At 30.5% G+C, this 26,271-nt stretch overlaps 1 protein-coding gene across 1 annotated transcript in view; it reads right to left on the reverse strand.

The window, feature by feature from the left end:
• LOC115883049 overlaps positions 1-10,300 on the reverse strand; it is a 49,524-nt gene extending 39,224 nt beyond the window's left edge. Inside the window, exon 1 of the mRNA XM_030901324.1 lies at positions 10,118-10,300. Within this exon, the coding sequence (XP_030757184.1) occupies positions 10,118-10,177 (60 nt within the window). The 5' untranslated portion in view covers positions 10,178-10,300. The remainder of the gene's footprint in view (positions 1-10,117) is intronic.
• Between the last annotated feature and the right edge of the window lie 15,971 nt (positions 10,301-26,271).

Consider the following 26,271-nt stretch of genomic DNA (forward strand, 5'->3'; position numbering starts at 1 on the left):
TAGAGTATATCTTATTTTTCAAAGTGTGTTGACCGTACTCTTCGTTCACAAGAAAATCGGCACCCAATGCCAGAAATGCCCATCTTAGTATACAGACGCTATTGTTATTACGAATAAAGAAAAATATATTCAAAACGGCTAAATTTAAGTATATTTAGAACAGTCTATTTAAACCACACTCTGGTGAAATGTTTCTTTTTTTGAATAGGTATAGGATTTTCCTGATTATTCCACAAATGTGATCTTCGATTTGAAAAAAACTCTATTGTGTTATTTCCATCCCAGCTGCATAACGTAGCTATAAATAAAAAAAACGAATCAGTCGTGTATCTACCGTTGGAATTTCGAATTACGGTCTTGCATTCATAACAAAAATTGAATCGAAAAAAGTACAGTTTTTGGGAATTTTCATATTTTCCGAGAAACTTTGCTAATTTTATGTTTCCATTCAAAAACTTTTTAACGTGGTCCATAATAATAATAGAAATGTTAAAAGAAAGAATCAAAATTGGTTAAATATTTTCAAATAAGAAGTTTGCAACAAAAAAGGAAGAAGAACCTAATCAAACAACATTTGATTTTTATTTAGAATAAATAGTAAGTTTTGTTACTATTTGGAACGAAATTTGTTGGCAATAACCAAGAAAGACCGTAAAAGAGTAGCATGGATACGATAAAAGACCCAGATAATAGATGTCATTCACAGAATCAAATCCCTCAAGTGGCAATGGGCAGGACACCTGGCAAGAAGGACGGACAGATGGACCACAAAAATTACAGCATGGTACCCACGAGGAATTAAGAGACCTAGAGGTAGACCAAACCTGAGATGGGACCGTGATATTAGAAAATTAGCACGGATAACTTGGGTCCGCATAGCCAACAATAGACAACAATGGGCTCAAGTACAAAAAGAGTATCTAAACATATGAGGAAGGCTATACCATAATTTAAAATGGCTGAATAAGCTGAGAATGATGATGATGATGATGATATAGTAATTATTTAATTAATAATTCTGCATAACGCAACTAAGTGAGAAAGTGTTAGCTATAGGTGAAGAGATACACATGATTTTTGTAGACCTAACCAAAGCGTATGACTCTATCCCAATAAAACAACTTTTTCACGTACTCGACCGGTCACCAATAAATATTACCCTAATAAAAGCAATAAAGGAAATCTACAAAAACCCGCTAGCACGAGTTAAAATTGGAGCCGAACTCACAACATCATTTAATATAAGTAAGGGCCTCCGACAAGGATGTGGTCTATCTCCGATTTTATTCAATATTTACTTGGATGCAGCATTGGAACAATGGAGACGAAAATGTAGTGGAATGGGCACTCGAAAATAGAACCATATACCATTCACTACGCCGACGATCAAGTAATACTGGCCCGAGATGTAGATGACATTGAGTACATGTTTAGAAAATTAAATGAGGAGTTTGATAGATGGGGTCTACAAATAAATTTTAAAAAGACAGAATATTTATGCGTGGGCAACAAAGGACAAGACCTAGAAATGGAAAACGGAAACAAAATAAAATCATGTACTGAATTCACATACCTAGGTACTAACATACATAATAATGGAAAAAGCGACAATACACTCATTCTGCATATTAACCTCCTTTAGGTTTTTGTGGAAAATGTCATTGTACCTTTTGAGTTGTCCACCCGGCCTCCTCTTACCGTCTAAAAGCTTACCGTAAAGCAGAGATTTTGGTATGCGGTTTTCTTGCATTCTGCATACGTGACCAGCCCATCTTAAGCGCGATTTTGTAATCATGACTCCAATACTCTCGCAGTTAGCTTTTTCAAGGACCGATACGTTTGAGACAATGGAACAATCGGATTCTTAAGAGTTGTCTAAGGTGTCTTTGATAACAACATGTTTAATGCGTTTATGTGTCGGCGGTACGGCACCCAGGTATCGCTCCCATATAACATGGTGGGGATTATAATTGCTCGGTATACTGCAAGTTTTGTTTTTATACTCAAATCATGATTGTAGAAAATCCTGTCTTTTAACTTCCAGAATGCTCTTGAGGCGCTGCTAATCCTGTGCTGAATTTCAAAGTCAATATTGACCTTTTCCGAAATCAAACTGCCGAGGTAATTGAATTCCGTAACATATTTCAGTAGTTCTTCTCCGATTTTTATAGCATTGTTGTGATCTTCCGGGGGATTGAACATGATTTTGGTTTTGTCAATATTTAGCTTAAGGCCCAAAGCCTCGTATGCCCAGGTATATGTGTTCAACATTTCTTGAAACGTTTTTGCAACTAGAGAGCACTCATCAGCGTATTGAAGTTCTGTGATGAATTTTGTACGTGTTTTTGCCCTGAGTCTTTTTATGTTGAACAGACCGCCGTCGTGTCGTATCTATATCTAATGCCCAATCCTCTCTCCTGCATTTTGATGTCCACTATAATGGAGAGCGCTGCCATGAATATGTTGAATAGGAGAGGCGCTAAGACACATCCCTGCCTAACTTCTGTATTGGTTAGGAAGGGATCGCTCAGTGATCCAAGATAGTGACACTCTTGACTTGTTGTTATGGAGGCTTTTACACACTGTAAGAAATTTGTTGGTACTCCGAACTTTTTTTTATATATATTATACTTTATTTGTTTTAAGCTGTGAAGGAGGAATATAAAAATGTTCTAGCTATGTTATTTTATAGCAAATTAGATTAAAATAAGATTACCCCCACATACAGTATCCATAGTTAATTGTTTTCATAAAATTGAGGATTTTATTACATTACTTCCGAAATATTATTGGGAAATTTAATTTTATGCATGAATATTTTAGTAAATTAATTATAGAGTCAAATTAATTTAAAATATCAAAATAAACTAATATTTATGTTAACATTAAATATTAAATTCTCCGTTGCAACTCGACAATGTCGACAGCTGCTAAATACAATTAATTTGCTAATAAAAAAATTAGTTAAATAGGTTTAGCGAATAAAATTAATTTTCTAATGTTTATTTAACTATTGTTTATCTCGATAATTTAATAAATATATATTTTTGGGCATATACATATTTAATAAATTCCACTAAATTTATTACAGTTTTAATAAGGAAAAGCAAATATAATAAAATCATGAACATTCAGGTGTAAAAATACAGTCGAAAAAGAAATCAGTGAAAAATTAATCAAAATGAAATCACTGAAAAAATAAACCCTAAAGTGGATTGTAAGTTGCAATTTCATTTTTGCTGATATAAAGTTTGCTATCTCCTGAAGAATATTTTTTTTATGTTTTTTTATGTACTTTACATATTTATAAAAATGTTATGCGGCTATTATGCTATTTGCAGATGATATTACATGTTAAAAATGTCAGTCAATGACACGTCTCAAAATTACTTATAAACAAGTTTTTTGTAACAACAAATTTATTTTTCCCAAATATTTCTAGAAAATTCTACTAGAAAAAGTAACAAGTTTGGAGAATAGTTTTTCATCATTTTTAGAGTGTTTTTTATAATAATTTTTAGTGTTGTTATTTTCGGAACCTTAATTCCTTCAATATTCCTGTTATATTAATATATTCCATTCCATAGGTGGTTTATGAAAATAATCTAATCTTATTCTAATTAGTTAACAATATTTTTATATTTTTTTTCAAAATAATACGATCAGAAATTATTTGAATAATTTCCCCAATTTCTGTCATCCCATGCTTGTTTGTGGCACATATTGTCTATCTATTAAGTAATGAAACTTCATTGTTGCTAATTAGAAATTGAGTGACAGATAGGCTGTGTGTAATTTAGTTTCCTCGTCTAAAGCGGCTTTGTTTCTATATAGTAACATTAAATGTCAGACATTAAATACTTGCAATATTGGTTGTCAGTAAATTTCAAAATAATGTTTTATTCATATTTTTTCATTTACAAAAAGTCCTCAATTTTTTACATTATTATTTACCTATTGAAAAAAAACAGCTTCAGTGTTTACATCAATTATATATTATATTATTACTTAAAAAAATAAATGTAAACAACTAACTAGCAGCAAAATAGAACTAGTTAGAACAGAATTAAATTAAAATTATTTTTAAAAGTAATTAATTTTCTGTTTTAATAAAGATAAAACAGAAAAATTATTTTAAAAATGTTTACCATTTCTCCCATATTCAAATTAAAAATAAATTATAAAAAAAAACAATTTTCTATAAAGCAGGTCTTTGAAAGCAACATGAAAAAGAAGCTCTTACTTATTTTTAAGGAGTATTTACGAATAAATTTGCATAAATGGCAGTTCTAATTACACTTTTACCATGTTATGAAGTTTTTTAATCAGACTAAAAAGAAGGGGTAAGAAGTTCCGAGAATTAAGGAGCAGCATTTCAATTAATTAATAAGGAAAGTTGAATTTTCTTATTCATAGTATACTAAGAAACCTTTTAATTAGTATAAGCACAGAATATTTGAAATAATAAAAATGAAACTTTCATGCAATTATTATTTTATTAAATTTAAAGAATTTAAAATAAAACAAAGTTTACTTCATTTAATGAAAAACTTTAAATGTATGCAGCTAAAGCTATTGTCGATTGTTAAAGACACAACTAACGGCATTCAAGACACTGAACACGATAATATAACAATACAGACCGGAAAAACAATACAAAAATGAAAAAAAAATCAATTTCATTTTAGCTTAAGCTAGATTTTTTCTGGATTCTTATTCAGCTTTTCCATTCTTTTTTTTTCAATTGAAAATATTCAATTTACTTGTTTCCATTGTGACAGTATAATAAGTAAGAAAAAGAATCAAATTGGTTGTTTTTTACCTTCAGTTATGATCAAGAGTAAATACCGAAATAATGATGTTTGTATAATGGAAAATGTGACTTTTTTATATATCTCGTTTTAATAGAAAAATAATTTCAGGGAAATATCGAAAGAACACGAAGAAAGAATTATATTCTTAAGTTTTATTGCAAATTTATATTTTTCCTCAAAATGTTCAATTTATCGAAGAACTTTAACATGCTTATTCTTAAAAAAAAAGCACTTTTCAAATGAATAGTTTAAAAAATTAAACTAAACAAGTCTGTCCAGCCATCCTGAAGAGATGGCTTATTAATTATTGTTGCAATTGATTAGATTCACGGATGAAATACCGATATTAAAGCCCTCTGGATAGTTGAGTGTCGTTTTCACCAAGCAAAGTATGTTTACAAGAGCACAGAAACACTTTGATCTTTCCGTCTGACGACAAGACATTTCGTTGTTGACAAAGTCTGTGTAGCTGGTGAGCTAAGATATCCAAAATTCCTTATTTTGGAAACTTTAGAGTCTCTGTTTTGTAGTGGTTTTGTCCGTTTGGCAAAAATCTGCATTTAGATAACTAGCGATACACTGTTTTACGACTCAGGTAAGATTTTAATAGACAATGACAGAAAAAAGGCAGATGACGTCCATACCACTCCATACTAATCCATTTATTTCATTAAAAAAATTTCTAATATTTTTTAGGTTAACTATGGATTGGTTTAATATACAGGGTGTCCCAGGCTGAGCGTACATTAAAAATTTCTAGAGAACCACAATATTTAGATCGGAGATTTTTTGCACATCATTGTTTTACAACGAGATCTATCAATTAAAAATAGTTTCAGTATGGCGGCACTTCCGGAAATACCGGAAGTTTACAGCAACTTTCTTATTTTAAACAGATGCCCCCATTTTTTATTACATACCTAAATTCTCTGTAAAATCCTATGAATATTGATGTTAAACACTCTATACCTAACATTAGCCGTTTTTGAGGAAAAAAAATATTTAAAATTTTTGGACTAAAAAACTACCTGTCAAAAAAATTTGTATAGCCTGAAAGTCAAATTTAGTAATTACAACAGCTACTGTGGCATAAAGAGAAGACATGTAGCTATCTATTTAAATAATTCAATTGTTCCCACACACACAAATGTCATATAATAATGGCGGTAGCTATCATGGAATTGAGCGATTAAAAAATTATCATAAATCATTTTTTTCAAATGGGAACCCACTTTTTTTATTTCACTAGTGAAAAGGTTTTTCAATTCGTTACTTTTTAACTATACATGTTCCTATACCTAAAATAAATCGTTTTTAAGTTATTTAACATTTAGTTTGAAAACGTATGTTTTTCTTGGTTTTATCTAGCTTCCTTTGACATTAGTGACAAATATAGACAAATATATCTCGCATTTTTGCTCTTTAGTGATATCTAATAGTTGATATTAATTATTAATAATATACCGTATGATTACCAAAGTTGACTTGGAAATGATAGTCGATAACATACTGCTTTTTGAACAAAGTGTCACAATATGACATGGCTAGATATATTGTTTTACATCACTTGACGTTTAAAGTCATAGACTACTCGTTAAAATCAAGAAAAATATTCTCTTTAAAACTAAATCTTAAATAACTCAATAACGATTTATTTTAAGTATAGGAACATGTAAAGTCAAAAAGTAACGAATTGATGCAAAGCCTTTTCATTAGTGAAATAAAAAAAGGGTTTGCATTTAAAAGAAATGATTTATGATAATTTTTTAATCGTTCAATTCCATGACAGCTGCGGCCATTATTATGTGACATTCGAACAATTTAATTTATGAAATAGATATCTACATGTCTTTTCTTTATGGCACAGTGGCTGTGGTAATCACTAAATTTAACATTTAGACTATACACATATTTTGCACAGGCAGTTTTCTTCGTCCAAAAATGGTTAAATATTTTTTTCTCAAAAACGGTTAATATTAGGTATAGAGTGTTTGATATAAAAATTCATCAAATTTTACAGAATATTTAAGTATGTAATAAAATATAGGGGCACCCATTTAAAATAAGAAAGTTGCTGTCAACTCCCGGTATTTTTGGAAGTGCCGCCATATTGAAAATATTTTTAATTGATAGATCTCGTTGTAAAACAATTATGTGCAAAAAATCTCCGATCTAGATATCGTAGTTCTCTAGAAACTTCTAATGCACGCTCAGCCTGGGATACCCTGTATAAATCCGTCATATGCAGACTGTTTGTTGTTTTTAACCAGTATTGGTTTATTTTAAAAATGATCATATTGAACATGATTGGAGTGACGGAACGATGTACGACGCATGGAAGCAGATGCGTTGGAAAAAGTGGAGAAAAATGGAGAGAAAATTAAGTATAGACCCAGCGCACAGTATAATATGTCTATGTTTCCGGTGTTTTAAGGTATTTTTTTTAAACGAAACTATATAGTAATAAATTTACAACCGAATTCAAATAAAACGTTCGTGCAGTAACATTCGTTACCTCACAGAAGATTACGCGAAATACAAATTGAGAATCCAAATCCTGCAGCGCTTTTAATTGATTTAACTTCCCGATACCTATATTTAGGTAGCAATCCTGTTAAAAGCTAACAATATATCAAGCCAGTTGTAAATATAGCTAGCTTTGTAAAATCACTTTCAGTAATTAGTATTTGAAATCGTGTGTTATTTTTTTTTTGTTTTATTTTAAAAAGTTAATTCTGATAAAAATAATTGGCAACAAATGACCTTAGAGTATACTATAATCAGATTATTGCTAATATTTCAACCGAGGTGTAAATTTAGCTAGAAATTACTTTCATTAATTAATATTTGAAACTGTACGAGTTTATTTTTGATAAAATAAAAGTTTAAAAATTTTATTTTTCAATTTGACAATTAAGGGAAACGATATAGAATATACCATAAAAATATTTTATTTTTAAATTTATAGTGAATACATATTTGATAAAACTTAACTTTGTTGGTTTAATCGAAAGCAGTAGATAATAATAATAGCTCCTGTACATAGTGTTTAGCGCCTTGGGAGTAAGCAAGGTACAGCTTGACATGCTAGAGCCCATAGAGCTAGAGCCACTCGGTATACAAAGAAGGTAATGTAGTTCTACGCTTCAACCGCCTATTATTACCTAAGGATTGTGGTTCCTAAGTACTCATTTCAAGGCTGAGTCAACCTAGGTACCCAAACTATTTTTATTAAAAATAGTCGGCTAACGAAATGCCTGCTACAGGATTCGAAACCACACCCTCTAGATTGATAGATGAGTGGTGTAGAGCTGTACCTCTACGCCACAGGGCACCATTTTTTTCTTTTTTTTTGGTGGGGTGAGTTTTAAGTAACTGCAAATATTTTCAGAGCTGGTAGATCTCGATAAAAATATATTTGCCCTTTTTTACAAGTCTAAAAAAGTCGAGTTATTTTACTTTGAAAATTAAAAAAACAAATTTTTTTTCTTAATTTTGAGAACCACCAGTTTTTTTTTCATTTCTCTAAATTTATTCTACTACTTATAATATTATCAAGATTGCGCTTTTTAGCTGAAAATTTAATAATTGTCCAATTATTTTGACGAAAAACTTCATAAACTTAAGCTTGATTTTCATGCGTCCGTTATCCGTTGATACGATGGTCCGATATTAACTTTATACTTACTTTATTTTTTTATTACTTTTTTTTTAAATGGAACACCCTGTATATAATTGCATTTTTGGCTTCCTTTCAGATCACTTTACATAACCCTAAGATATGAATAAATATATTTCGATAGTTTCAGAGATATTAAAAAATAAATAAAAAATATTTATTTTTCAGCCATTCTTAAAAAAATTATTAAAAATACAAGAACTGTTCTGAAATCAAAACATATTAGGTATTTACTTTAGATAGTCTGTTCTTACATTGTTATAAATATAGTAATCGTATATCATACAGGATGTTCAATATTCTACGCCAAACTTTCTAAAATATAAAATAATTTTTCTTTGTTATTTTAAATGGAACACCCTGTATATTATTTTTTTATTAGATGGAGAGTTAAAAAATGAACATTTTTTGTATTTAGAGTATTTCAAAATTTTGAACGGTTTCGCAGATACGCGCAGTATTATTTCATATGGTGCTTTCAATGGTAAAATATGAGAGAAAAATCATTGGGTGGCTTTGATAAAAATTTACTGAGGAAAATGCCATATGAAATATAAAACCGCAAATATCTGCGAAACTGTTAAAAATTTTGAAATACTTTAAATACAAAAAATGTTCATTTTTTAAGTCTCCGTCTATTGAAAAAATAATATACAGGGTGTTCCATTTAAAAAAACGAGGAAAAATTATTTTATATTTTAGAAAGTTTGGCGCAGAATTTTGAACATTTTGTATAATTTACGATTTTCATATTTATAGCAAAGTAAATACAGACCATCCAAAGTAAATACCTAATATAGTTTTGATTTCAGGACAGTTCTTGTATTTTTAATATTTTTTTTAAGAAGAGCTGAAAAATACATATTTTTTATTTATTTTTTAATATCTCTGAAACTATCAAAATATATTTATTCATATCTTAGGGTTATGTAAAGTGATCTGAAAGGAAATGCAATAATATACAGGGTATTCCATTTAAAAAAAATCATCAAGGTCCACTCACACTTTTTTGAGCCATCCTATAGAAGTTAAAATATTTTCTTGAAATACATCCTGGCATATACTTTAGGTTCGCTCTTAAACAAAATTCTCAAGTTTTTTATTCTAGGAACTACAGATGCCCGACTCACTATTACCGGACCCTGTATAGTAATTTATTTCTCTGAAACTATCGAGACAGATTTAATAAGAACCGATTAAAAGATTATTTAAGTAGATCAGAAAGGAACCCGAAATTGCAATACTATACAGGGTGTTCCATTTATAAAAATCCACCCTCGCAAACTAACACTTTTTTGAGACACCCTGTACGTTCCCGTACGAAATCCTTAAGTTTTTTAATATATTAACAATAGATATTCGACACGCTGTTGCAGAACCCTTTGTATAATAAAATTCTTAATATATTCTCTATGTCTAAAAGTAGTTTTGTATATAACAATATATTTTTTCTTTTAATTTTTTTACAACTATTTATTTCTATTAATATTCTTCTAATCAAATTAAAACTTCGTTTATCTTTCTTAAACTAACCTAACTTATAAACATGCAATTACTAAAAACTCTAGAATCAACAGAACATTTCGACCTATTTTTCTATCCCCTCTCAAATCCACCGACTTACCTGACTGCACGCCACTAATAAAAAGCACAGCGTCACGTTCAACAGCCCCAGGTTGCCCATCTCTCAAAACTATTGCCCGAAAAAAAAACGGAAGAATTGTGTAGTATATATCGACGATGTGCGCAAACTGTTGCTGCTGCCTGATGCAACACGTACCCTGGTGCAGAGGGCGTCTGTCCGCGTCGCGACGCCACCATCTGTTTTATAAGGGACGCGCCCCCGCATCCGACGCTGCGACCTAATATAGGGACTGAGGCCGGAAATCCGGCTTTTGAGGGCTTGGATTTCGAGGTAGAGTTCAAACACATCTAAGGAAGGGTTATTCGGCTTTAGGTCGAGGAAATTAACAGAATCTTGTAACAGAAATGATAGTTCCTTGATGAGAACATTTCTATTAAGAGTCCATTACGCCGTACTTTCGGGTCGCTCTCAGGGGTCGGGTAAAGCGGGTGTGTGGCCGAAGGAAATATATATTATATTTCAGAAATCTGCCTAAGGCTTAGCCCGATCTTGTCGTGTTAAGACAGACCCAAAATTCCAAACACACGTGCTTTGATTAAAGCTTGATTAAGGTTTGCAGAGCTTCAGCATTTGCCATAAAATAGCGAGCAATTTGATACAAAACCATATAAGTTATATATCACTGTAATCACAAAGCTTCAATCTATTTCCGTATAGTAACCGAATTTTAAGTTATGTCTTTAATAGTGAATTAAAGAATTTAATATAATATTGAATTCATTAACAAAATTAAAGATATAACATTGCATGAAGGTGAAATTTTGGTCTCCTTTGATGTATCTTCGTTGTTCCCAAGTGCTCCAATTCCACATACTTTAGGCTATTTGAAGGAATTACTGAACGCAAATGGTCTCGACAACAAAACTGTGATTGAATATATTGAGCTTACATCGTTATGTATGAAACAAAACTGTTTTCAATTTAATAACAACTTTTTTGAACAGCGGGAAGGTACAGCAATGGGTAATCCATTGTCTCCATTTTTGGCTAATTTATTCATGAGCAGGTTTGAAGTGGAAGCTAAGAATCAGTTTAAGTATTTTCCAAGAGTATGGGTTAGGTATGTGGATGATATTTTTGTTGTTTTTGACACACATTGAGACACCATAGATAATTTTATTTCTAAGTTAAATAATCGTTTTCCTTCCATTAAATTTACGCATGAAATTGAGAACAACGACAGATTACCATTTCTAGATGTATTAGTTATTAGAAATACTAATAATTGCGTGGAATTTGATATCTATAGGAAAAATACCACACGCTGATATATTCCTAATGAATCACATCATAGTGTTGAACATAAAATGGCTAGTTTAAATTTCTTAGTTCATAGATTACTTAGTTTCCCACTTTCCAACGAAAGAAATGAAATAGAAAGAGATTACATTAGGAATGTAGCTGAGTGTAATGGATATTCTCCTTCACTAGTTGATAAATTAATTAGAAAACGTAGGTATAGCTTAATGATTTCCTGAAAATTCGACTTTTCAAGTGGAGGAAGATACGTCTAAATATTTTTCGATACCGTTTGATAGAGAGTTATCCTGTGGTCTAAAAGTAATTTTTAAGAATGTCAATTATAAACTTGTGTATAGTGCTAATAATAAATTACAACAATTATTAGGCAATACAAAGGATAAAACACCTCCACTGGAAAGGTCGGGTATTTATGAAATTTCTTGTAAGATTGTAATCAGAAATATGTTGGGCAAACTAGAAGATCAATATTAACTAGATTTAAAGAACATTTAGCTCAGATAAGATATGGTAGACCGGATAAATCTTGCGTTGCCGAACATATTGTTGATAATGAACTTTGTATAGATCTTAATAATTTAAAATTAATTAAACAAGTCTCAAATTACAGGCAATTAGATGCATATGAAAGCATCAGAATTAATAAATGTAAAGATAGTATGAACAGAGTCAACGGTCCAATTCCTTCAAGTTCTTTGTTCCTACTACTCTAGTGGCGGAAATCTAACTGTTCAGGGTTGCCACAAGAAAATTTTTGATTGTGCAGAACTTGACCATAAAAATGTGTAGCATTGTGTAGCCACCCATGACCAATAATAGTAAACTATCCAAAAAGACTAAGAAAAAGACGTACGTTCACCAAATTTTTAAACATGGTGGTAAAACGAATGGAGTCTCACTTCCGCTCGTTTGTATACGTCAATATATTCATTTCCCATTTCATTTCCTCTCATGCCAGCAAATATTGCCATGACGTCAAAATTCATGTCGCGAAACTAACGATTTTATGGACAAATTAGACCGGTTAAAAAAGTCTGAATAAAAACTGTAAACAATTCAGGACTGTTTAATCGGCCAAATTTGTCCATAGAAACTGCAGTCCTTGCTGATATGAGAGGAAGTGAAATAGAAATTGAATATTATTCACGTATGCCAACGAGTAGAAGTGTGACTGAACTACAGTGACGTAATTGAGGCAGTGAAATTTGGCCAAAGTACGTGTTATGTATTATTTAAGGAATTAAACAGTCCTGTCTATTTACCGTTTTTGACTCGACCAATAGACGGTCCTTGATTCATGACCCAGTTCATACTCTGACATTTTACTGAACACCTGAACACTGATGACGGAAAATGATATTTGTCAGTTCAAAATTTAAAGTTCAGTTGTGGCCTCTTTTAATGTAACTTAGATAACTTAAAAGCAAAAAAAAAACAGCTTTTGTCAGCTAATTTACTGTTCTGGTATTATTTTTTATAAGAAATATGTAAATTCTCAAAATGTGTAGCACAGCCGATTGTGGTGTAGCTGTGCAATCATGGAAGAAAATGTGTAGCAAAATACACAATTGTGTAGCTTGTGGCAACCCTGTAACTGTTACGCTCAGTTGGCTTTGACTCGGTTGGCTAGATTTTACCACGCCCACTCGGTGCCCACTGAGCGAGTATATAAACGCTCAACTTGTAGATTGTACTTTAGTTTATAATCATCTGCTGATGATGCTAACATGGTTAGCGACACGCGCGGCCAGTGTAAAAGTAAAAGTGTTTTGGTGTATTGTGGTGATTTAGTGTTTTTATTTTGCTGTGTAACACCAAAGGTTCCAACCCTCAACTGTAATCTATGTCTTTATTTTCGAGAAAATTTAGTCCAAACATAAGGATTATTTTGTTGATGTTTAACCTTCAAAATCTTAAAAATAAAGAAGTTGTCTAAAAATGTGCTACAATACGGATATAGTATAATTCTTTATCCTTAATTTCTTTCTTCATTTGTGCAAAAATACCTAGCCAGTTTTACATAAAACGTTCAATGCCGAACGCTTATTTTGCTACTTTTTCGGACTAGTGAAATGGATTCTTAATTCCGGTCATTGAAAAGAATTATCAGGTTATTGAGTCTTCAGGTTCATCTTATCCAACACGGAGTTTAAAATATTCGAATATTTTCTAAATTTTTCTTTTCCTGAACACACAAGAAACGGATTATTATTTAACGGTATGGTATGTTAAAACTGTTACTTTGAAATAACAATTCTCAACGGTTGTTGCTTTCGGAAAATAACAGGTATGAATGTGAAATCTGAAGTGCAGCAACAGAAAATTGAAGTCTACTAAGCTCATAACAGTTGTTATGGCAATGACATAACAGTTTTGAAAATAAAAGGGCTTTGAAATTAATAATTGCTTCACCGCGAAGATTCGTTAGGTTTGCAATAGAAACAGGATTTAACACATTAGAAATGGGTTATTATTAAACGTTATATTATTTTAAATCTGTCATTTAGAAATTGCAACAGTTATTCATTTAGAAAAATATATAACAGGTTTTATTAATTATAATATAATAACGTTGGTGATAATAATATATACAATAGTTGGCATTTCCAAAAGAATAACAAGTCTGAAAATAACAGAGCACTTTGATAGCGCCTGCTTGCGATTTGATAACAGTGCGTTGATAACGACCGCTTGTGTATTGATATCGGTATTGTTGTATCTACGAATTTTTCTCAAAGCTAACAGCGCTTTCACATGCGACGGACCGTCCGTCGTGTTTTTTTCAAGATAACCGTTGGACGAACTCCGTCGGACGGAGCATATGCCCTCCTGTGAATTTATTCATATAAACTCATGGTACTTGCTCGAAGTTGCGGACGCTCCGTCGCGGACGCTCCGCTCCATCTGAAAACGCTGTTAGTGTACGTTTATACTGACACCGCTCGGCACTCGAGCGGTGAGCTTTGCTTTTTCTCAGTTTTTTCTTAGCCATTAGAAGACCAAATTACGTTGGTAAATCAGAATTTTCTCTCTTAAGTTGTTATTTTTAGAAATAACAGAAATTCTGAAATTTTCTAGGAATAACAGTTCTCTCTACCTCTAATTCTAATGTCCTTACTGTTCTCCTCGTCTATATTAGTAAAACTTATTTTTATATGAATATTTTAAAAAGAACAGCTTAATTCTCAATAAAGTACCCATTTACTAAATTGTCATCCAAAAATAACGGCGGCATTTTGACTTGGAAATGACCATTGACGACATTACTTATGTAATTTTACATATAAAATAACAGCGATCTTTATTTCCATTCCAAACTCTAACATCGTTTTTTTTCAATCGTATTATTGTATTCTGAATTTAATCAATCGCACTAGCGTGCCATGGTTATTAAGTAAAAAATACTGAACACAAAATAACAGGCAGATGGAGGAACAGGACATATATTCATTTTTTTTTCAAATTTAAATTTTTTATACATTCACAGTTTGGAAATATAGCATTAACAATAAAATATTACTAATTATTAATTATTTATTTTACCATTTTATATTTTTGTATGAATAGTATGTCTCTCCAAACCAAACCAATTTCAATATTCTTTTATATATTTGTTTATTGTTTATAAACTTATATTGAACACTTTTATCACTAATATTTTTGCACTTTAGGTGACTTCTTATATGAACCATAAATTAGAGGAATAAAAATTTGAAGCTCCCTCAATATCAGCTTGTTAGTTGAAAAATAAATCATTATTAAGTGCATCTCTGTGGAGACATAAAAATATCATTCGGGGAAATTGGATATCAATTATACGCGTTTATGATGTTTACTTAGTAAGTTAACTTGAATCAGTAACTATTTAATACAAAAATGTAAATTTATTAGAAATATTAATTATGATGTGAAAAAAATATATAATGGGCTCTTTCACAAAAAATAAAATACCCAATTCAAGGACAAAATCTGAAATAGAAGACTATTTTCAGTATATTTATCCAAAAAAAATAGTTCCATGACATGGAATAATTTTTTTATAGGCCCTCAAAATTGCTTTAATTTGAAATAATTTTAAAGCGCCAATTGATGACGTATGAAAAATACGCCCAATCATATTGCAGAACCGTGCTCGTGCGCCACTCAACAACTGGCAACATTGCGATTTGATTTGACCAGCACCACCTCAACTCAAGGTCAATCAACATGATATGGGCAAGGCTAATATGGCGGCGAAGGCAGCGCATTATTAAATTGTTTACCTTTGAACTGAAAATCCGGTAGTAGTTCTCGTTCCGATTGCATACCAGAAATAATTAATTATCTCTAGTTTGTTGTGCTTCTGCAACACGTTTGTTTAGTTCTTAGTGTTCAGTGCATGGTATGATCAGAAAATTGTGATAAAATAACAGTGTAATAAAAATCCAAACCAGACATTCCACATAGGGAAATTCAAACTTTTGTGCTTGTCGTACCCCTCTATTATTAATTATTTCAAGGTAAGAACTAGAAGTATTTATCAAGATATTACACCCAAATGAGTAAAAAGCCTTCAACGCCAGTCTGCATAGTACCTGCTTTATAATGGTTACTTACAATAATCAAAAGATAGGTATTAAAGGGTAGGTATTAACATTTTATTGTAGCATACCTTTTACATGCTCTGTTCGAAATTGTCACGAGAGTTATAGAGGGGGTCCCAAGGCTTCTGCTTTTATATTCCCCAAAAATGACGAGCTTCGTAAAAAATGGTTGACAGCTATTAAAAGAGATAATTTTACTCCTACTAGTAGTTCTCGGGTAAGAAGTGCATTAAATATGCCTCAAAAAGGCCAAAGGCCAAAGCCTCTGTTACCCTAGTGAGGATGTAGTTATGGCTACTGCTTGCACTTTCCTCACAAGATATTGACAACATTCACATTTGAAAATATAGATGGCCTGGATGTAAGTCTTTTTTTAGGTCACAATTACCCCTCACATACGTCAGAATTTATTATTAAATCCATCTTGTTCAGAATATCCAATATTTTATTGAAGAACTGTCTATATATAGTATATATTTATCAAACGTGCAGTAAATTCTAAACTATGATAGGTAAGTGTTTGCAATTGAATATTTAGTTTATATTGCTATTTTCTGTCATATATTTCTGGTTATTTCTTTTTCCGATGATTTTGAACACCCTATATATGCTACCTTAAGTTTGAATATTTACACACTAGTACACTACTTACCTATTTTCTGAGAAAGCCGATCTTTTTATAAGAAGTAACTAACTGATGTTTTCATAAAAGTAATAATACAAAAAATTCCATACTTATGTGGAGAGCTTTAGACTCCCTGTATATTAAAAAAAATAGTGAAATATTATGTAATTTAACCCGACATTTGTGTGAAAAATGTCTATTTGGAAATAAACAGGTTTTAAAATACGAGCCAAATAAAGCACTTCTATCTCCGCCATATTGGAAAAGGTTGAATGGCCTTGTGTGGAGGTGGTGGTGGGTCAGCATGGTGGCCCGGCCGTGTTGCCGCTTTTCAACATGCCAGGTGTGACGTATTAAAAATAAAGTGGGGATTTTTATTCTGGACTTCTTTGTTTTTATTTATTTTCTTAAGAACGACTTTAAATTTTTCGAAAGTGAGATAGCAGAAAATTCTAGAATTAATTGCTTTATTGAATTATGCTAATTCCAAAATATAGTGAAAGAGCCCATTATATACTTTTTGTCATAGACATGTTTTGTTTTGCTTTAGAGATTTCGACTCTTCTTATGAAAAGTGTTGTAAAATGTAGAATGTGTGAGAGGGGGGTTAATCAACGCGACCTTAAAAACCGACCGAATATTTTTAAAATAGACTACTTCTGTCTATAGAAAATTAATTTCATGACGAAATGGTGAAGGCGAAAATATTTTTTTTTGTGCTGGTAAAATTAAATAGAATTATTTTCTCAGTGATACTACATAAATAATTGAAAATTGGAATATGCATACAGGGTGCTACAAATTCGAGGTACGAGCATTAGTATCTCGGAAACCGTAATAGATACGAAGATAGGGCAAAGTTGCGCCATGAGATGTTCACCAAAATGCCATCAAAATAGTTTTAAAAATTTCAAGGATTGCTGAGTTTTTTTGGAAAAAACGGATTTTTTGGAAAATCAATTTTATTTTTTCCTGTCGTTACTTTTTACAAAATCAAAAAACTAATTACACGTTCTCGTAGCCACTTTATTAGGGCTATCTGATAGTACTTTTAGATTTTTAAATTAGCTGATAATTTGTGAGATACAGAGGCCAACTTATTTTTTTTAAATACGGACCTGCATTTTTTATTTGAAGTTTTGAAAGAACTCGGTCTCCTGAGTATAATGATATGCCACACTTGATACTTTTTTTTTGTTTTAGCTACCTTAACAACAACAAAACTATAATTATTAATTATTATTTAAAATAATTTCAAGTACGTCTCTGGTTTTTTAAATTATTTAATCTGATTATATTCATCGCAACAATATTGATCAGCGCTAATTAACATTGAATTAGAAAAATCGAGCCAATTCAAAGATTCAAATAAATAATATCCAGGTCCCAGGTCAGCAATTTAAAGATATTATTTTTAACTTTTTTATTGTGAATTTGGAATCTCAGTGTACCATCTAATAATATTCATAATATTAATCGTAGTTATTATAAATAAATCAACTTCTATAAACTAGTTTCTATATAAATGCTCTACATGTTCGAAAGGGTTACCATCCTACCTGATGCCCAAATTTATTTTTTGTTCAATCTTATTTATAGCTCTTTGAACATCACTTCTTATTATAGTTCCGAATGCATTTTTTACTCTTTATTGTAAATGTTGAAATGTATTGATTTCACTTTTACTAATGACGCCAAGTAATGCCCCTTTAGTTATAGATATTGCATTTGATTTTCCGTATTCAATGTTTTACCCCACGTCATTGTTAAGTTTGAAAGCTTATCAATATTGTAACGATGAATAGACTAAATCTTTAAAAAAAACAGAGCCGGACTTGAAATTAGTTTAAATAAATTATGTTCAAATGTCCGAAACAAAAAAAAAATATTAAGTATGGCATATCATTGTACTCAGGAGACCGAGTTCTTTCAAAATCTGAAATAAAAAATGCAGGTCCGTATTTAAAAAAATTAAGTGGGCCACTGTATTTCACAAATTATCAGCTAATTTGAAATTCTAAAAATACTATCAGATAGCCCTAATAAAGTAGCAATGAGAATGTGCAATTAGTTTTTTGATTTCCTAAAAAGTAACGCCAGGAAAAAATAAAAATGATTTCCAAAAAAATCCGTTTTTTCCAAAAAACTCAGCAATCCTTGACATTTTTAAAAAATGTTTGATTGCATCTTGGTAAACATCCTAAAGCGCAACTTTGCCCCAATTTAACCATGTTCGTATCTATTACGGTTACCGGGATACCAATGCTCGTACCTCGAATTTGTAGCACCCTGTATTGTTTCATTGTTTCTAATGTTTGCCTGGGTTTTAGCAAACTTCATACTTCATTAATGAAAATTCATTTCATGACGAAATGGTGAAGGCGAAAATATAAAAATTTTGTTGGTCCTGGTAAAATTAAACAGAATTATTTTCTAAGCTACATAAATAATGGAATATTGGTATATGTATATTGTTTCATTGTTTCTAACATTTACCAAGGTTTCATCAATCCACATTAATCAATCTACCAATCATCATCAATTTTATCATGTAATATATTTTATTGATATTTATTACTAAATAATATGTCTAATGGTTGTATTTTAATAAATCTAAATGTTTTATAAATTATTCAAAAATATAAATTATAATTTTTGTATAACCAATGTATGTTTTATTTAATATAGAAATCAATAATATATTTTATAGCAAGTAAACTAAAAAAATAAGCTTTTATTATTTATTCTCTGATGCTATCTCTTAACAAATATTATTGCCAGTAAAACTTTGCAGAGTATATCATATATCGCAGGCGTATAGGATAATCCAGCTTTTTCCAAAAATACTGGGCATATTTTAAAACGCCGGATTTTTACACAAAAGAAGAAATGTTTACAAAAAGCCTATCTATTTTCAGTCACTTTGCAAAAACCCTAATCAGAATTAGGCATATTAAACAATGACGATATTTTCTGTACACTTTTGCAAAAAGCCTGCCTGTTTTCAGTCATTTTACAAAATGCCAAATCGAGAATCGAGACCAGGCAGATTAAAAAATGATCACGCTTTAATAAAAATACCCCATATTTTCCTGTACAAAAACAATAATTATTTATGTCAAAATTTTATATTCGAAGATTATAATAATAAATCTTCGGTATATTCTGGAACTCTGTTTAAAAGTAGAGTCATTTAGTTAATAAGGAGTACCGCTAGATGGCGCAATTAAGCACATAAGCACAGAATATACTTACGGAAAGCAGGTAACAAGTTATAAATTTGGGTAACACAAAAGTTATAATTTTTTTATAGATACACTAAATTAAATAGCTATTTTTTCTGTGTAACTTTGCAGCTATTTATTTTTGTCGTTAAAAATTTAACAATAAAAATAAAATATAGGCAATTTTGTTAATTAAAATATCAAAACATTGTAATTTTTAGCGTCCATAGTCCATTCTAATGATTAATTTTTAGTACATGTTAGATTACTTTAAATGTTAGTTTAAAAAACTAATCAAGCAACAAAGTATATATCTAACATTTAATCTATTTTATTCTCTCATAATTATAATTAGTTCTAGCCAGTTAACATTCTCGTGTAAATGTAATGTATCTTTATAGAAGATATTTCTGGGATTTTAATAAGATTGAAGCCATTTATTTGTGTTGTTTCATTACACCCACTTGTGTGAAATCTTATGACTTTCAAATAAATGTTCTTTTATTGATACTTTTGGTATAGTAATTGCCACCAGAATCCAGACTATGGTACAAGAGTAATCAGCATAAATGATAAGTGATTTTTATACTTCAGAAGGGAGATATTCTGTAATAATAATCCATTAAATGAAATACTAAAACCATATAATAAAATAAAAATGTATTATGTTCTTTTTACTACGGCAAAATAAAAGGGATATATATTTTGATTCTTAAGTATTGGTTTTATTGGTATGATTTGAAGAAGATTTCTGAAATAAAATGGATTATTATAGTATACCGGGTGCGTCTCAAAAGTGGCTCACCCCTATAACATTTTTATTTGTTCAGATAAAAAAACGAGATTTGGTGTGTTAGTATCTGACATAAATTAGGATTGATTGGTATATTCAATTGTTTTTTGTCACTTTCTGTTTCACTGGAAATGACTGCAACTTTTGATTTTTAAATGGCACCCTCGGTATTTTTTTACGTTATTCGATAAAAAATGACATTTTGAATAGAATGACATATCATATGTCAACTTTTGACATTCTCGCTTAATAAAAAATTGTATTTTAAAATTCAATTTAGAGTTCCAAAGCTATGGAAGAGAACACTAATTTTTCATCAAGTAGTCTTGAAAAAATAGATTTGATCTTCTGATGTTTTTAGTGTCTTGTTCTGACCGGCTAAAACAAGCTCAAATCGTATTTTTAATCATATCTCAATTTTTTCAAATGGAACGATGGTGGCTCATTAGCATATTTAGAATAAGCATTTTTTTGCGAATAATTTTATACCACACACTTGGTATATTTCGAGTTAAATTTTCATTATGAACCGCATGTTATAATGTCAAATAACCCATATGCGAAAATGTCAAAAGTTGACATATGACATGTGATTCTATTCAAAGTGTTATTTTCTATCGAATAAAGTAAAATAATACAGAGGGTGCCATTTGAAAATCAAAAGTTGCAGTCATTTCCGGTGAAACAGGAAGTGACCGAAAACAATTGAATACGTCAATCAATCCTAATTTATGCCGTATACTAACATACCAAATCTCGTTTTTTTATCTGGAAAAATTAAAAAGTTATAGGGGTGAGCCACATTTGAGACACATCCGGTATATGTGGCAGGAGTATAAAATAATACGGTTTTTGTTCTAAAGGACTAGGCATATTATAAGTTATAATATGCCTAATAGATGCTCTACATGCCTAATAGTAGTACAATGCCTAATAGTTGCTTTACAAAGTGCCTAATATGAATATAGTTATAATTTATAATACGTCGCGTCCGTCGGTATTTTAAACAAAAGAAGGTTTTTTTTAAAAAGAACCTATCTATTTTCAGTTGTTCTGCAAAGTGCCTAATATGAATTAGGCTTATTAAATAATGATGAAATTTTCTGTACATTTCTGCAAAAAACTACCTGCTTTCTGTCATTTTAAAAAATACCATAGTGGTCAGGCAGATTAAAAAATGATCAATGTTTAATACGCCTAATTCTAAATAGGCACTTTGCAAAGCAACTAGAAACAAATAGATTCTTTGTAAATATCGTCTTTAAAGATTTTAAAGATCTTCTTTAAAGATTCTTTAAAAATATCTAGTTCAAGTAAAATCTTATAGCAACATATCTGTAATGTAATTTAGATATATTCATTAACTCAAGTCATGTATCTCAAATAAAAACTGAAATGTTTCAAGTACTCAAAGTATTCAAAATATCTAAATTACTGCGAATCTGTTTGCTTTCCTAGACTACGTATCTACTACCTAGTTTCTATTATCTAATACAATAAAATTCTAAAAATTCATATAACAAATCCGCTAGGAAACGTCCTTCATCTAATATCTTATTGTATCCAATTTATTTAAAGATAACCAGCGTCATTCCAAATTGCCAGAATTTTTCCACTATATTTTTTTCTTTGGACTGATAAAATTTTTGTTTTATTTTTATGTGAAATTTTGGAATATTTCCTACTGGGGTCCTTGGTGAGATCAGTTTACAAGCAGATGCAATGTCCATGGTTTGTTGTTGTTGATATCAGTATGACCGATCAGTATTTTATTAAGAGTCCATTTCACTAGTCCAAAAGAGTAGCAAAATAAGCGTTCAGCATTTAACGTTTTATGTAAAACTGGCTAGGTATTTTTACACAGATGAAGAAGGAAATTAAAGGTAAAGGATTATACTATATCCGTATTATAGCATAGTTTTAGACAATTTCTTTGTTGTTAAGATTTTGATGGTCAAACATCAACAAAATATTCCTTATATTTGGACTAAATTTTCTCAAAAATAAAGACATAATTTCAAATTTCGTTACAACACGGAAATAGATTGAAGTTTTGTGATTACAGTGATATATAATTTATATGGTTTTGTAACAAATTGCTCGCCATTTTACGGCAAATGCTGAAGCTCTGCAAGCCTTAATCAAGCCTTAATCAAAGCACGTGTGTTTGGAATTTTGGGTGTGGCTTAACACGACAGGATCAGGCTAAGCCTTAGGCAGATTTATAATAATTAATAAATTTAGGCAGAAATATAATATATATTTCCTTCGGCCACACATCCGCTTTACCCGATCCCTGGTGACCCGAAAGTACAGCGTAATAGACTCCGTTTTTATTTTTTTGGGTAATAAGTAAATTATATCCAGATATTGATTTAAATATAATTTTTTGCCCTGTAATGAAATTCGATATTTTTTGTTATTGTTGCTCGCGAATTCAAAAAATTCACAGTCCTTTACAAAGATGCAACCGGGGGGGCATTGAAAATGATGAATAAAAACGTAAAAATATGATTAGTGTTAATATATGAGTGTATTACATACATATGTTTAAATAACGAACTTAACAAAAAACAACTGATTTAAAGATTCACTGAAAAAGTAGTAGTGTTAACATTATTATGTTTATCTTGGCTGCTGTGCGTCACGGTCACAGATTAACAGGCACGTTTGCACCAAAGGCGATGCTGCAGACTACTAGGTAGACCGGTCGTAGAAATTTATGTTATACAACTTGTAGTCAATCTACACAAATATTATCAAAAACTTTTTTTCTTTTAAAATGTGTTCAGATTTTATAAAAAGTATAAGTCAAAATCGCAAAACTTAAATTTGATATGAGTTTCTTAGTTTTTAACTAATATAGTGGCGAATTACAAAAATTCCTTTTCAATGAAAATTAATGAGTTAAATAAAATAATTTAATAAATTACTAGCTTTTTCTCGCAACTACGTTCGCGTTACACCTCGAATCGTTTATGCATTGATTTAAATGATTTTTTACTTCTTTATAGAGAGCTAGTGAACATATAGATGTTTTTTATTTTTCATCTTTTTTTTATTTATTAAGAGCACTAATACTCTCTTTATAGGTTATTTTTTATTCTTTGAAGGATAATTGAGGAAGATATATTTCCTTATGATGTCACTAAATAAACCCTTGTATAAAATTTTATACTGTCTGGTTTATAATGTTATAGTATTGCATTTTCGTACAGCAAACTTTCATTCCCTATTTTACTCCCTAAGGGTATAAATTTCATAAATTCGCTTTACCTTTGTGCCAATTTTTATGTGTATAATCCAGACGTCACCAAGTTTTATATAAATTTTTACTAACTTTACCCATTTGGTTGATGAATTTCAAAAATTTCTTCTAATTCTTTTTGTAGGATTTCATTCTTCTAGACGAAATAGTAAGGAATTTTCATACAACAAACTGTTCCGAGATAATTTTACTCTCTAAGAGGATGAATTTCCTAAAATCGCTTTGTGTAGCTAATTCACTAATGTCGTTTAAACGAACCTTTGTGCTAATATTTATGTATCTAAAGCTGGCGGCATCAACTCACTCTAAAATATCTAAAAACGTAATATATAATCTAACTGACACACCACTGACAATGACAACTAATTTATTTCTGGAGGTATTGTGTGTAGGTGTTTTCAGGTATGTTTTAGTATTTAGTCGTTTTACACAAAGAAATAGCCATTAAGCACTATAAAAATACTTCATAACAAATCTACACATATATACCTTTCATTTAAAAAAAGAATCATCAAGATTGGTAAAGCGCTTTCGGCGGGATGGATGCAACAAAAAAACCCTTTGAGCTTTTATATATGTATGGACTAATTATTTTTCCAACATATTTTACTTTGCAAATTTTTATAAATAGTCAGACTCGCCAATATCGTACTCCGTGTCCAGCCTGTTTAGCCAAACGTAGGCCGATTCCTCTTCGACGGCGTCGTGACCCTGGCCGAAGGAAGAGTCTTGAAGACGCTCATCCGCGCATAGGAATAAGTTGACTGCGTAGCGTATTGCCATATTAATCGATTCTGAAACTTTCTATCTCATGTATAACATGTTACGCAAGTTTATTATTTTTAATCTCGATTTTAATAAATAAATATGTGAGAAATGCTACCTGAATCATCTTCCGCCGCATGTTTTTACTTTTTTGTTATGGTAAAGTGATTTGTATAAACTTTATTCAATAACGTATATTTTCCTCCATTTGTGATTTTTTAATTTTAAGCGAAAATTAAGTATAACATTTTAGGAAAAAGAAACACTGTAATATTTAAAAGAATAAGAAGAAATTAATCTTATTTTGAAAGAAAAATATAGAAAAAACTATTTCTATAGAAAAAAGTCTTTATACTAATCAGAATCCGGTGACATATACGCGGTCTCACCGGAAACATTACTTATTACTTCACATAACTTGAAGAATATCTACTTTTAATAATGAACACTTCAGAAATACACCAGTAAAAACATTTGCTATTTGAGATTAAAACTCGAATGAAATTATAAATATTAGTTACCTATGTTGTTATAGCTTTTATAGGCCTGTTTAACGACTTAATAAGTTACCTAGCGAAAAAATATGTGCGCATACCTACCACTATTGTTACAGGTTAATTCGTTAAAGAAATATGTTACCCAAATTAAAAACGCTAAAATTTTAATGGTATTACATGTGCATTATCGGCCTTATAATGCAATTAGTTGGAATTATATCTTCTTTAAATATAATTAGACTTTTTAACGACTTTTAAGTTACCTAGGAAAAAATCTGTGCACGTACCTACCACTATTGTTACAGGTTAATTCGTTAAGCAAATGTGTTACATATTATTCGTGGTATTAGTGGTATTATATTGGAATCAGCTTGGCATTAGTGGGGCATTATATGAGAAATTTTGGCATTTAATTTGTATTTTTGGCATTACTTTGGCATTAGTATACAGACATTTGTCAGCGGTTTGCTCCTTGTAGATAATTAAAAAGTTTTTAGATAAAATTTGCTTTTTATGTCAGATCATTTCTGTGAAAAATTACATTAGATTTTTATTAACGACGCTGGGTAAATAAAACATTGACTAATAAAGCTTGTCCACTTCAAATAAGGGGTCACGAAATATCCTCCTTGGAGTGTTTGGGTTAAGGGGTGTATAATAAATTAATCCTTGTTTTATAATAAAAACCATAAAACATTTATTTGTGAGTAAAATAATGCAATGGTCGGATATCTCTCCTTTATAATTAGGTGACTGAAAATACACTAAAATAATTAGAAAAAAAAATCTTGTAATTATTTAGTAATTACGTGAATATTAATTAAATGACTTTCTAGTCTATTTTATTTTATGTACAAATATATTATTAAATTTTAATCTAAGCATTAAGTAATAAAACACTTTGTTTCCCTCTTATATCGTAAGAGGTTACGAAATACACTCCTGGTTACACCCCTTACAGAAAACAGTGTAAGGGGTGCAAATAAATTGTATAATCACTGTTTTTTATAATAGAAACTATAAAACATTTCTTATTTGTGAGATTAAAAAAACAAAACAATGCATTGGTTAAAATAAGTACATTCAATACATGTATTGTGTTAGACATTTATATGCCC

This window comes from Sitophilus oryzae, unplaced genomic scaffold, assembly GCF_002938485.1.
Source record: "Sitophilus oryzae breed Bouriz unplaced genomic scaffold, Soryzae_2.0 scaffold_1802_pilon_pilon, whole genome shotgun sequence".
NCBI lineage: Eukaryota > Metazoa > Arthropoda > Insecta > Coleoptera > Curculionidae > Sitophilus > Sitophilus oryzae.